General features: G+C 46.3%; 1 protein-coding gene across 2 annotated transcripts in view; it reads right to left on the bottom strand.

Annotated features, from left to right (window-relative positions):
* LOC146812411 (uncharacterized) overlaps positions 1 to 15,032 on the bottom strand; it is a 249,307-nt gene that overhangs the window by 86,658 nt on the left and 147,617 nt on the right. For both annotated transcript variants that reach the window (XM_085619405.1, XM_085619406.1), the window contains exon 2: positions 10,404 to 10,616. In XM_085619405.1, the coding sequence (XP_085475531.1) occupies positions 10,404 to 10,616 (213 nt within the window). The remainder of the gene's footprint in view (positions 1 to 10,403; positions 10,617 to 15,032) is intronic.

Raw genomic sequence — 15,032 nt, 5'->3', positions numbered from 1 at the left:
TACCACCCGCTGAATGGGATCTTCCGGACAAAAAAGTTCAGACTCCGGAGATTGATGACAATCTGAAACCCGCCTGTGACCTTCGGAACAAGAAAGACAATCGAATAGGTCCCCAGACCCCACTCCAACCGGGGGACGGGCACAATCGCCTTCTTCAAGAGCAAAGCGTGAACACCGTCCACCAAGGATTGATGACGGGACTGGTTCAAGGGTGTTGGAGTCCGCAACATGCCCGAGGCAGGAGGAAGGGACAGAAACTCGATCTGATACCCCCGTTCCAGGACATCTAGCACCCACTGATTAGAGTTCGTCAGACGCCAAGCGGGAAGGAACAATCGCAACCTCCCACCAACCTCGGGCGCAACACCAGGGTGACCAACCTCCGGGGTGGCATAGTCAGGAACGCTGCGGCCCCTGTCCAGCATCACGGGGAGGCTTCTTCTGGAACTTCCGGGGGAAACCCCTACCAACACCTCTCGGGCCCTTAAACTGCTGTATCCTGGAAGGCTGACGAAAAGTCTTGGCATGTGAAAAAGAAAAATCCTTACGAGAAGGCTGCCGACGGAAGGAAAAGGAATGCTTTCACTCTTTGAACACCTTATGAAGCTTATCCTCAAGAGCGTCCCCAAAGAGACGAGGGCCAGTAAAGGGCAAACGCAAAGCCATGGACCTCTGGGAGGTGTCCGTATTCCAACCCTTCAGCAACAAATTCCGACGAGCAGCGATAGAGGAACCACAGGACAAGGCAGAAGCGCGCACAGAATCGAAGGCAATGTCCGAGAGGAATTCGGCCTGACGTTCCATGGATTCCAGCAAGTCCGGGCAACTGCCCCCCTCCTGCATCGTGGAAAACAAAGTCTTAAAGTCACTCAACAGTGATTGAGCGACATAAGCCCCATAGACGCCAGAACGGATGGCAAGGTGAGAACCAGCATAAGACTTCCTCAACGCAGTCAATCTTCTTATCCACACCATCACGAAGAATATTATCATCCGCCATAGAAGGACGAGCCACCAAACTTGCGATAATGGAATCCACATGCACCGACTCAGGAAATGATTCCTCCATGTCCTGTAAAGGATAAAGTTTTGACATGAAGCGCGGCATCATAATGTGATCCGGATGGATAAGAAGAGAAGTAGCAACAGGTTTCCGAAATTGCGGTAAAACAGCATCAGAGGTAGTACTGGCCACAGCATCATCAGGAAACCCCATGTTCTCATGCACATGAGAAAGAAGGTCAGGCAATAACTCCTTGGAAACATATTTGCCTTTCAGATCCACCGCCCCCAAGGAAGCGTCATCAGAAGAATCGGAAGAAGAAATGTCCGAATAGAGGGCAACGCCCCCACCAGAACGACTTCCAGCAGACTTCTTGGAAGACTTCAGATCAGACAAAGTCTCCAAAATCAGGCGCTTTAATCTGCCTTCATCCAACCTGGCTCGCTTCACCACAGGGGCAGAATCCCCACTGTCCGCAGGGGAAGAGGAAGAGGAAACAGGTGACATATGCTTCCGCTTTTTGTGATGCTTCCCCATCACGAACATGCAGCAAGTGAAAAAAAAACAAAGACTGGACCCAGCACAATCCAACAAAGGCAGGAACAGACCAGAATGTGACCCACCCCCTTTTTAAACAAAAAACAAGCAGGAAACCGCCCACAAACGAAAACAGCTGAGCCAAACTGAAAGCGGGGCGGGAGGGGGCATGGTCAGCTCCCAAACACAAAATACCACACATCACAGCCACCGAAGGCCGAAAACACGCCAAACACCAGCCCGAAAGGCAGGGAGCACTATGGCGTCACAGAGCATCAGGAGCCCACTTGGGCGCACCATACCGTCAGCGGGACACAGGCAAGCTTAACGGAGCACTTGGAACCCAACCCGAGTGCTCCTGAGGAAAATGCTGCACACGGAGCACCCGGACCCCACCTCGGGCGCTCCGCAAAGGCCGTGCCAGAGCGGCCCGGAAACAGCACCGCGGAGCACTCGGGGCCAAACCCGAGCGCACCGAAGACATGCAGCCGGCACACGGAGCACCCGGTCCCCACCCCGGGTGCTCCGCAAAGTCCGCATCCGAGCAGAAACAGAACAACAAAAAGGGAAAGCACCAGGAAGCAAACACCCGACCCCGAGGGCAAGAGTGCCAATCCCCCCAGAAACACCGGGGAGTGAACGAGGGAACACGAGACCAAGAGTCCGAGCCCCTAACCAGCAGGCCACAGCGTCGCAAGCAGAAAGGAGGCACAGAGAAGACACCCTTACGATCGGTGGGCTCCAGTGCAGCAGAGAAGGATTCACCCGACAGCAGGACCCCAGGAAATCAGCGCAGCCCAGCAGAACCGGCAACCAGGAGCCTGAAGGAGTCCAGGAAGCCAAGCAGCCCGACTCAAGGAGCTCCCACGAAGGTCCATGAGCACCCCCAGAGCCCAGCAGAGGAGGAAACTATAGGGCAACACAAAGCAGGTAAGTGCCCAGCACCTACCCCAGCGTCCCCGTCAGGTCCACTGATAGGAATCAAAACAGGATGTGCTTTCTGTTGGCTATGTATTTATAGCCCCTGACAGGAGGGTGGATGGAGCCTAAAAGCGTTTCCTGTTTTGTTTCCTGTCAAGTGGAATACCTCATTGGTAATGACTGGGTCGAGGACGAGGGACGTAGAGGTAATCTAGAGCCCCTGGGAAGATACATTGATTTCTTTATCAAATATCTAGTGCAGGAAACCACCACATATGTCAAGGGTATGACTCACATGATTAACTTGATTGAGTCCCAACCTTTCAATCCCCAAACCGAACTCGTTGTCACCCACGACATAGAGTCACTATATACAAACATCCCCCAAAATAAAGGAATTGAGGTTATCAGAAAACACCTGAACCTCCGCCAAGCTCCACTTCAAGTCCCCCCAGAATTCATTACCTCACTACTGGAAATTGCTTTGACTAAAAACTACTTCCTGATTCAAGACAAGTACTATAGACAGTGCAAAGGCACTTCTATGGGAGCCGGTTTTGCCCCTAATTTTGCAATTTTGATTGTGGATGACATCGAAACCAACATTATCCTTAACGCAATAAACCCCCACCTAGACAAGATACGCATATGGCGTAGGTATATAAATGATGTCTCCATGATCTGGGGTGGTGACTCCAATGAACTACAAGTTTTCTGCAACTGGCTAAACAATATCCAGCCAGATCTCAAATTTACATACAACTATGACAACACCAAAATAGACTATCTAGACTTCACCATAAAGAGCCACAATGGAGAGCCATACACTACACTATTCAGAAAACCTACCGAAAGTAATACCCTTCTCCAATACAATAGCTCACACCCTGGAGCCCTCAGAGACAGCCTACCTTATGGCCAATTCCTTTGCATCAGAAGGAATTGTAAATTAAAAGAGGATTTCTTCCAGGAGGCTGACATTTTATGGAAAAAACTCATTGCAAGAAGATACCCCATATGTCTAGTGAGACGTGCCATGAAAAGGGCTTGGTACTCACACCGTGAATTCCTCCTTCAACCTAAAGAAAAGACACCACTATCTAGGATCACATGTGTCACCACGTACTGTCCCGTGAGTAATAAACTCACAAAGCTCATCAAAAAACATTGGGCAGTACTTGCACCCCTAGATCTTACAACAGGGGCCCCACTGTTCTCATTCAAACGCGGCTGCAACATAAAGGATCACCTAGTGAGAGCTCATAAACCCAGAAGGAAGGACCATTCTATCCATTCCTATCTTAACCTACCTCCACTGCTAGGTCACTACAAATGTAACAACTGGCATGCATGTGACTCCACTTTGAACACTAAAGTCTTTGAGTATGGAGAGTCTAAGCACATTTTGAAGTCATTCACGAATTGCAATTCACAAAATGTAATTTATTGTATCGAATGCCCTTGTAAACTGCACTACATTGGCCAAACAACTAAAAAACAAAAAAAGGCCAGAATCTCCCAACATAAGAGCAGGATCCGTTGCAAGATTACGACGGCCCCGCTAGTGGAACATTTTCTACAGAAAGGACACTCTAAGACCGACTTCACATGGCAAGTGATTGAAAGCCTACACCCGAATTCCAGAGGAGGCAACCAACAGATGATCCTCAATAGACTGGAGTGTAAATGTATTTTCAAATTTCGTACTATTGAGACTGGACTCAATTCTATGGAGGAATGGAACACTTGCACCTAGATCATGCCTACTTTGGCATACTATGACCTTTATATGCCGAAAATCCCCTGTATTGTTACACACCATTTAATTCAGCTATATGCCATGCACTTAATGTTCCCAAACATCCCAATGGGCCCCAGATCCATCATTGCCCCAACTGGTCATGTCACACACTACGGCCGTATTAGCCATTGTTAAGTTGCTCTATGGTTGCTCATATACGTATATATGTAGAACTAATAATAAGCGTTTTAGGCAATAACTGCACAGTGTATATATTTGTTTCACACAATAGCACTAGACTTGAGTAAAATTTTGGTTATTAGTTTTTCTGATTTAGAAATAATAATTCTCCTTTTTTTGTAAAATGCTTTTACCACTGTGTATATAATTGGTTTACATTATAGAACAAGGTCAGAGCACCATTAACATGAGCTCTATATTGCTTCTTGCTTTTCCCTTATTACGTTTCCTTCCCAGGGTTCATTTTTAGCCAGGAGACCCATTACTGCATTACTGTGTTTTGTCTTTGGTAACATGCTTCCCTACATGTCTAGAGCCTATCTAACAACTCCTCTTCTGATTTTTCCTCTAACACTGTCTCTCGCCCCATGGGCCACGTAACCACACAGCTGCCTCGAGTTACAGCACCACCCCAGGCCGCTCGCTAGTCACGCCCCCTACCATGTTTTATCTCTGATTCCCACCTCGACCGGGCACTGGCACCAAGCACGTCTCCAGAGCAGCAGGCTTCACTCCTAATTCGTGTCCTGGGATCGGCAAACATGTAAGTACGTCCTCCTGCTATTCCACTACTTAATTTTCACCTAGAGGCCACTGAGTTAACTGTTACCTGATTGCTGTCGGTTTGCTTTACAGAGTGCCGACCCAGCGTTCTGCCAATTAATTCATCTAATCACTCCAATGTGAATATTCCGCGACGCGCTCCACCCTCGCCTCACGCTAGTCACTTATACCATGGGTTACTTAACCACTAATTTATTTTTTCCTCCAGATTACCATCGTATGACACATGTCTCCTAAATCTCCCCTCAGCCCGCAGCCAGCGTCCCTAAGTGGAATTCACTTAGCCACTTGGTTCTTCAACGTGAGTAGCTCACATCGTGCCCCTATTAGTTTCTTTACAGCTTGCTATCAGTATAGACCTAATTAGTTTGGCCTCTTCACAGGTTAATTGCGCGTCCTACTTTGATTTCTAGTACCCCGCCCTCTCCACCCAAGATGGGTCCTCCCACCCTCATCTAAGGAACCCTTCTACAGGAGCTCCAGTAAGTGCTATTCATACAGCGGTAGTACTTGCACCCCGCTGGCCTGCTCTAGTGAGTCTGACCATTTCTCCTCCCATAGATTGGCCTTGAAGAGACCCCACAGGCGCCAGGGCCGTACTTTTCCGGCTTCTCTCCCACTGTGGAGTCCAACTTACCTCCCAGGGTCCTGCCGGTCAAGTAAGTTCCTGTCCTACCCTACCACGTACCACAGACACTTGAGTAGCCATCACGTGTGGCATAGCTTTGTCTCTTTCACCGCCACTTGATGTTTTCTATTCCTTTTCACGTGTGGCGCTGCGCATTCCACTTCTACGCCTGACTGTGTCTCTTTTTCCTTTAATGGTGCTACCTACCTACTCTCGAACTTTCACCCTCCTATCGGGACTATTGTACTCTTAAAGTCTCCTTATTGTTCCTACCTATGGTGCGCTCCACCTTATAAATACTGGTGTACACTACGGTCTGAATAACTAGACCCTGAATCACCACTGGCAATATATGTATATTGTTTTTAAATATGATTGATACTCCTTCCTTCTCAATTTATCCACTGGAAGCACATACTCAGTAATAAGTATTAGTAATGTGATTAACTGTATGTACATACTACAGGGTTCATAACGTAATACAATACCTATCATTATTTTAGATTCAGATTTTTCACCTTCTGTATGTCCTGAAGATGATCTCAAGTTTATAAGATCGAAACGCTGTTGACACCCTACAACAGGAACTTCTTACCTTTTGTAAACTTCTCTGGAGTTCCAACTACTGTTGTCAATGCGATGTCCTTGTTTTAATTCACCCTTACTTTATCATGTCTCGCCTACTGTCAGATTTTTGTGTGAGCACCTGAATACTATAATAACTAATTGTGACAAAATAAATAACATTTCTACATGGCCTATATGTTCCCTTGTACATGACTTGCCTCTCCCAGTAGCATTAATTGTCTACAAATAATTTCTCATAGTGTCTGCCCCTGGGATCACCTCTTGTCTTCCGGACCTTTGTGGCCATAATTGAACCATTGTTGCACTTAAACATATACTCACCCCAGGTTCACATATCGGGGTACACATTTTCTCCTATACTACACTTGGAAAACACACCACAGAAATCTGGGACACCATCACCACCCATGCCCCAGACACCATCTTCATCACAGAGACCTGGCTGAACCCCTTATCAGCACCCAACTTTGTCACAACACCGCGGCTGGATACCAGATCGTACACTGAGACCGCACCAATAAAAATGGCGGCGGCATAGCCATTATGTACAAGGAGACCATCAAATGCGGAACCACCACAGACGGCACCACCCCCTTCATGGAGCACCTCAACCTCTAACTCCAAATGAACAGCAAAACTACAATCCAAGCCACCCTCTCCTATAGGCCTCTGGTACCCCGCCTTTCCTTCTGCAACACCATACCTGAATTCATCGCTCCTATTGCCATCGATTCAAATCTGTACATCTTTATAGTGACCTCAATTTTCACCCTTGAGAATACCGACAACACCAACAGGGCTGACCTCTTAGAAAGTATGGTCAACTTTGGACTCAAGCAACTGGTCACCGACCCCACTGACATTGGAGGATACATGCTCAACACTATCTTCGCAACCAGCAACAGAGTAAAATACACTGAAGAACTCCCTTGGACTGCCCACCTCTGCGTTCACTTTGTCATATCAGAACCCTTCAACACCACCGCCTTCACCACTACTGAAACACAGTGCAGCTGGTCCAAGGTATCAGAACAATGCTGGACCAACGCCCTCAACTCCCACCTAACCTCCACCACCAAGGACACAGAACAAGCAGTGGAGAGCTTCACAAACTGCATCACAGCAATAGCTGACAAAGTCACCCCAAGGAAACCTACCAATCCCAAGAAATGAACACAACCCCCCTACTGGTTCACAGAAGAACTAAAAGCCCAGGAAAGCAACTACAGACAAACTGAAAGGAGATGGCATGCCAGTAAGACCTTCTAGGACTGAATACACTTCAAAAGCTGCCCTCAACCACTACCACCACCTCCTGAAAAACAACAAGATGGCCTCCCTGACCACCCACACCAATGACAGTTCCAACAACTCCAAAGAACTCTTAAACATAGTCAAGGAATTCACTACCCCTTCAGCAACTGAATACAACATCACACCCTTGCAAGAGCTCTGCGTCGCCTGGCGGACTTTTTCCGCAACAAAATGAACATCATCTGCCAAGATTTTACAACCCAACTCCCTTCCACAGACAGCATCAACTTCCTCACGCCAACCAAAGCCCACCCTCACCAGCTTACCTCGTGGAACCCCTCAAGGAAATGGAAACAGCTACCATAATGAGATCCATCCACTCTGGAGCCCCTGCAGACCCCTGCCCCCGCCACCCTTTCAACCTCAGGAATCAACTCATCAGCAAAGAACTCACCAAGGTCCTCAACTCCTCGATCACCACAGCCCTCTTTCCCCAGAATTGGAAACATGCCGACGTGAACCCTTTGCTGTAGAAGCCATCCGCGTACTCAGGATAACTTCCGTCCCATCTCTTTGCTCCCCTTCCCAGCGAGGGTCATCAAGAAGGCCATCAACATCCAGCTCCCTAGACATCTGGAGAAACATGTCTTCCTGGACCCTTCCCAGTCCAATTTCAGAGCAAACCACAGCACTGAGTCAGCTCTAATCAAAGCCACAGATGACATCTGAATGCTGCTAGACCAGGGAGAAACAGTGGCCCTCATCCTCCAAAACCTCTCAGTAGCTTTCAACACCGTATCCCACCACACACTAATAACAGACTCCACCAGATCAGAATCCAAGGAGCAGCCCTCAAGTGGATAGCATTATAACTAACAGGAAGAAAGCAGAAACATCAGGAATTCAGGAAAGGACCTCAAGACATGGATGTTCAACCGATAGGAGAACAGGCAGAATTATCCAACAGTGCCTTGAGTCCCTCACGGGAAAAGCAGCTCCGCTCTACAAATCCCGATTGATTGAGTGCATTGCTTGAGAGTTGCAAATGGAGTTTATGTCATGACACGGGTGCTCATGTAAAATGCTCCAATAACCTTCTTGTTGAGTTTGCACTATATTGAAAAGTGCACTAAAATAAACACAAAACTTAGTGTAGGGAAAGAAACATTAATGCCCATTTATTGGCCGATTTGTACTAAGTGAAACCAGAAAACCTGGACGCATTGTGACCTCCTCGCTTAAATTGTATTATTTATCAGTGGTGGCTGCTCCCAAATAGCATTAATGGGACAGGGGGGTTAAAAATAAAAAAAAACTTTCCTGCCTGCCTCTCCTCGGTCCTCTGTGTTCTCTTCCTTCTTTTTGTCTAACAGGAAGCAGGAACATGAAGAACCCACCCAGGCTCCCCTGACCAATCACAACACTCAATTGCAGCATTGTGCTTGGTCTGAATGCCGTAATTCAGAGCTCAGCCAGGGAATGGAAATCTGGGGCATGTTCTCCACCCAGGCTGTAATGTAGCCTAGATGGAGAACATGCAAACTGCGCATGAGTGTTTGGCTGACCCAAGAGGGCCAGTCAAACATTCATGCTCACTTGGAGTAGGCAAACCACTCCTCCCCTGCCCTGCTCTGTCAGCAGAGCAGCCCCCCTACCCACAAAGCTGCAGCAACATGGAAAAATAAAATTATATTCATGACATTACAACACTAACAATTAGAACGCATGCCTTTACAACACAGTTTTTACATTGCAACTACCATTACAACGCATGATTTTACAACGCATGCCATTACAACGCATTTTTAGAAACTACCATTACAGCACATAATATTTTTGGGGCAATAGTGGGCTAAGTATAGGATAGTGTATGGATAAAAATTACTATTCTTACTCCAGTGAGTGCAACAGTAGGGTAAATGTTGGATAGTGTAGGGGTAAAAATTACTTTTCCCACTCCAGTGAGTGCAACAGTAGGGTACATTTTGGATAGTGTAGGGGTACAAATACTATCCCCATGTACCCCAAAACCCATACCCACCCTAAAACAAAAAACATCCCCATTACTTACCTTATAATACGTTGTACTGGCATGCGTTGTAATGGCATGCGTTGTAGTGACATGCGTTGTAATGGCATGCGTTGTCATGGCATGCGATGTAAAGGCAGCTGTGTTGTAACAGCTGCATTGTAAAAGTAGTGCGTTATAATGACTGCGTTGTAATGGTTGTTTCCCAATAATACCATTGCCTTATTATCATTTTATTTTTCCTTTTTTGCAGTGCTGATGGCAGTAGGGTGACGCCCCCCTGGCTTAGCAGAGGAGATGACTCTGTTATTTATTTCACTAAAACTCTTTTTTTTCTTCATTAGTTTCAAAGCTTCCATGTTAAAGAACAGTAGATGTTGCAGCACCCAGGATAATGTGCTGCATGGCTAAATACTTTGAAAGTCCCAAAGTTAAGACCGATTGGCTATGTCAATGCTTCTTTGTATTGTTTCTGCTGTAAATGTGAATCTTATGCACCGATTTTAAATGTATTTTGTGTTTGTTTTACACTGCATGGCTTTTAGGCAAAACAATTTGAAAACTAGTATGGATGAGGTGCTACGGAAGAAATCTGTTATAAAGAAATGCAATTGAAAAAATCTGAGCAAAGGAGGTGTGAAGAAAGATATTTGTAGATAAGCGGTGCTGTCAAAGTTAACTGCACATGTGAATACATATTGAACTGACACAGGGGACGCCCCAGATAAAAAGAGGCCTAATATGGCTACCAAGAAGGTATCTACTTGACTTTTCTATAACAAAAATGCATGACCAGAGTTCTCATTAATAGACAAGGACACTAGCTTCCTCCTTATATTGTGTTCATTCTCTATCCCCTCCTTCTCCCCACAATAAGTCTATGTGTCCAAACACTCACCTTCAGATGCATCATTTTTGGTCTCGTTAGTTGCATCATTCATTGGCTCTACGGTTATCCTGTGCGCATTTTCTTCGGTGGAGTGAGGGTTGTTGGCTGTCCACATGGAATGGGTAGTGAAATCCACGCCTGTGGTTGGGACATATGCCGGAGCAGGGACAGCAGCGGCACTCGGGGTGGTGACTTGGGCAGGATGGGTATCCATTTCCGTCTCTGTGGTTGTGATTGAGACAAATGCAGGGGGAAAGATTAATCACATATTTTACAGCAGTATCTTTAAACAGCAGTTTAAGAGAGAGAGCAACTATAGAGTATGTGGTGTAACGTCAGAGCTGCCGACAGTGGAACTGTGGAACAGCTTGTGATTCTGGGCAAATCACTTCATCTCCCCATTCTACCAAAAATGAAAGTGTCCATCTGTAACTGGTGCTCATGTAAAGCGCTCCAATACCTTCGGGTTGAGTTTGCGCTGAAACCGCAACAAAAAAAACACAGGCGCCAGTGTAATGATGGGCTGTGCTGAATCTGATTAATTGCAGAGCTGACAACCTGTGTTTTTTTTGTTTTACAAGCGTGGAGTCTAAGGTGTAAACATATAACCCCGGATTTCTCTCAGTAAATGTATGAACCAGAGAGAGACAATCAAGGGCTTCTCACTATTTATGGCATGTTTTGTTTACAGTTCAAACAGTAACTCTCAGAAATTAGGAGTCATATGTTAGAACTTTAGACACCTCACATGCAAAACAAGCATTGGCATAGCCAATAGGTCTCGCTTTTCTGTCCTTATAAGTATTTAGCTATGCAGCACAATATCCTTGGTGCAACAACATCAACTGTTGCATGGCTAAACACTTATAAGGTCCCAAAAGCGAGACCTATTGGCTATGCCAATACTTGTTTTGTATTGCGATATAGTTAGAACTTCCCCAGTCTTTCATTATTATAATGTTGCTAAAAAGAGTTATTTTGGGCAGATATATATTTTTATTAGTAAAGCCAGCCACTGGGGTACGCTTTGTGCTTCTCCAGACCAAACACTCTTAAATTATACTGCCCACCAGTATGGGTGATGTGATTCCTACACCTTATAATCCTCATTGGCTTATGTGACATTCCGTATAGACTGATTTACCTACTTGTGTCATTGTCTCTGTATAATGTGTATATGATGTAAAGTGCTGTAACACCCTACATTGATATGAATAGCGCTACAAATAGTATACAACAAATGAAATGCATATGAGAGAGGGGCTAAGGAGAGATGAAGGGCACTGTTGGAGGGTGGTAGTCATGGTATCTGCAGAAAAAGAAGTCACTGGTGGGGTCCCAAAAAAGACTTTCACACTAGCGCTAAAGCCGGCCCTGTCATGGCCTATATGTTTTTGTTTATTTAATTAGCAGTCAAGTCATTAGGGCAACTGTGGACTATTTTAAAGAGTGTGCTAATTATATTTACTGCTATATTCAATGTTTTAAGTTTGAAGGTGATTTTACTAATGTTTTTCACCGGGAATAACGAAAGTGGAGCTGGGTGGTGGCTGAAATGGGGCTTGGGCCCAAGGTCAACTGTGAGATAAGGTGCACAGGAGAGGGATGGTAGAAAAGTGTATAATCGCTCTGGGAAGTATTTGTGTTGACTCCGGGGATACTGGAATTTGAGGGTTTGCACTTAGGTCCATACATTGCTCTTACTTTCAAATAACTCTCCACATGCTCTGTATATACACAGAATCGATTTGTTGTATCACGGTGACTGTTTGCATATTGATAGGTTATAATATAGTACTTGTAGGCTACCCCCAGAAGCGACAAATTGGGCCCGCAGTGGCCCACCCAAATGCACCCTTGGCCCACCCAAATAAAAATTGCTGGAGCCAGGCCTGTTATCCCGGCGCTGAGTATTGTTGAGACTTAGTTGAGGAGCCAGATCGTGAGTCCCTTCCTGAAGTTTGCGAGTGAAGTTGAGTGGAGTGGGAGGTCGTTCCAGGACTTGGCGGCGAGGTAGGAATACAGGTAGGTAGTAGAAAAACGTTTTGTAGGATGCACCATTTTTGCCACTTTTTCCCCAAATTTTCTTGGGAGAACTACCCCAAGTCCCCTTGCAGTGGTCAGCATCGCTATCAGGGCACAAGTCCTAAAAAAAGAAGTGGGGGGACACTGTCGTCACGACAGGAAGTGACGTCACGAAAGGTGCCTTGCACCATCAAACTCATTGCCTCCCCTCGCTCACCCCTTAGATGAAATTGCATCGAGAAGCCAGCGCGTGAGCAGCATTCTGAATGAGCTCCGATCTCGCCCCAGAGAGGCCAAAGAGTTCATGTGTGGCTCCATTTGCTCCAGTTATCGAGCTCCCGGTAAAATAAATGAGAGGGCGCCGTCCACCCGCATGGTACCCCGACTCGAGCCCTGATCACTATGCATCGTATGAGCGAAGGTCTGACAAAATTTGCCAGGGCTGCTTTGGGTTACCAGTCTGGTCTTGCTGCAGGCGCTGTCCTGCGATAATCCCCATTGGTTTTTGTATGTTTATAAGATGCTCCTAACCTCATTGCTTACAGGTATTCCCTCTTTGACACCCGGCGTTAACATTTTGTCAAAAATCTATTTTAGGCTACTAACCTTCACGATTGTATTGCAAAATATGTCATTTCTTCACGACGTGAGCTACTCAAATACGCCCCTGTGTGGATGTGTATGCATCTCAACCGAACATTTGCAAAGCGCCGAAAACTAATGCAACACGTTTGAACACGTTCCATCAAGAACTAAATAAATAAACAAACATTAAAGTGAAACGTGGACTATATAACTGAACTCGTTTTCATTATACATGTTTTTGCCATACTGCAAGCCAAGTCACAGGGCTAGTAATGCACATTAGTAGGACGGCGATCACAGAATAGATGCCAGCGGAGCACTGTACATAACTAATCACAGAGCACAGTAAAACAGAAATGCAACATAAGGCTATATGTGGCATTTAAATAATTTTTACACTAACGAGTTTACAAGCAAGTTTTGAACAACTTCTGTTTAGAAAGGCGAGAACGTCACTACCTTTATTAAATATAACGAAAGAATTTGCGTGACCATAAAAATACACACGTATTTTCTGACGTCCCATGCCCATACCTGCTGAGTGAACCAACATCACCTCTGGGTTTTCATATAAGACACCTTCCTCTGATATTTTGGAGGCAGCGCTTCAATATTGGATACTGTCAAGGTGAGGTGGGGAAGATTTTATCAACAAACTTGACACTACCCCTGAAACACAGATGAAGGACCTCCCTTCCAAACGCCCACACCCAGACACTTTTCCAGCTGAAGACCGTCAAAATACCTGTCAGATCCTGGCGGTCCCTGCTGGTCTCTGTGACTCCGGTCACCACTCCTTAACCCGGGCAGCAGATGCACAGCATCCAAGGCCCGCACTCAGCCCTCATGGATATAGGGAGCGGGGGCTCCTGCGGCGTTGATGGAGCTCTAACAGCAGTAGCGGTCGCGACGGGGTACCTGGGTGTTGGACTGCAGAGTGAACTGAGAGACAGTGTGAAATACGTGGCAGAGTTAGCTAGAGATCGGCTGATGTGGGTCTTTCTGCTTTCGATTTGCCACAGTCGCTTTTTTCCTGCCACAAACGCCGTCAAAACAGCCCCAAAATGGCGGCCAGAGTGACAGGTGCGCGCGCGGCCACTCTGTCAAAGGCTACCTTTCTAACCAAAGCCACACTCCGAAGCCGGGTGCGAGCCTGTGCTCTAGGGGTAGGGCTAACCATAGATGAATGCTCCAGAGAGTATTGAAGACGTGGAGGTGGATTTTTGAGGTAAGTTTATTAAAGAAAGTATTAAAGAAATGGGAGCCACATTAAGTGCTCTTCACCTATAAAAACAAGCACACGCGTGCGCACCTCGCGCGGCAGCAGGGGGAGGGGGAGAGAGGAGGGGGCCTTGTGGGAGCAAGCGGCAAGGCGCGATAATTGCTACCATATGACACCAGCTGCTCGCTCCCGCAAGTGAATCTCCAGACGTGCACGCGTTGCCATTGGAAGCAATGCAACACGTTCACGTTTTTGCAGGGAAAGCTGTGCTGATGACTAAAGGTCTCTTTCCTATGCAGCGCATTCGCGCTGTGTAGGCGAGACCTAAAAACCAGGCGCTCAGTTATGTGTTGAGCCATCACGGCGTACCAAGTACAAACCAGCATACAATATCAAAAACAATTTGCGAAACACAGAGCACAACATACGGATAATGTCAATTACAAGGTGAAACAGAAGATATAAGGGTATGGGTTGTAAAGCGCAGGATGCAAACGCTTAGCGTAAAATACAAAATATACTAAAATACTCATAACTAACAACTGCTGAAAGAATAACAAAGGGTCCACAGAAAATGGTGCAAAAAACAGTTCACGATGCAGCAATCTAATAAAAACAGGACATGAAATACTGAGTTTAAAAACAGACTAAATCGCGAAGTGAAGGAATACTAAGAGGTCTATTAGGATGTAGGGTGGATTGCCCCCGCCCGCATGGTGGTGGCGATCCACCCTACAACACACCCCACCCGCCACCCATTTCCCCCCGCCATATTAGTATGGCGGGGGACCCTGGCGGATGGAAAG

The sequence above is a fragment of the Triturus cristatus genome, chromosome 7 (assembly GCF_964204655.1).
Source record: "Triturus cristatus chromosome 7, aTriCri1.1, whole genome shotgun sequence".
Classification (NCBI taxonomy): Eukaryota; Metazoa; Chordata; class Amphibia; order Caudata; family Salamandridae; genus Triturus; species Triturus cristatus.
Note: the sequence above shows the minus strand (reverse complement) of the source record. Positions and strands in the feature narration are given on the sequence as shown.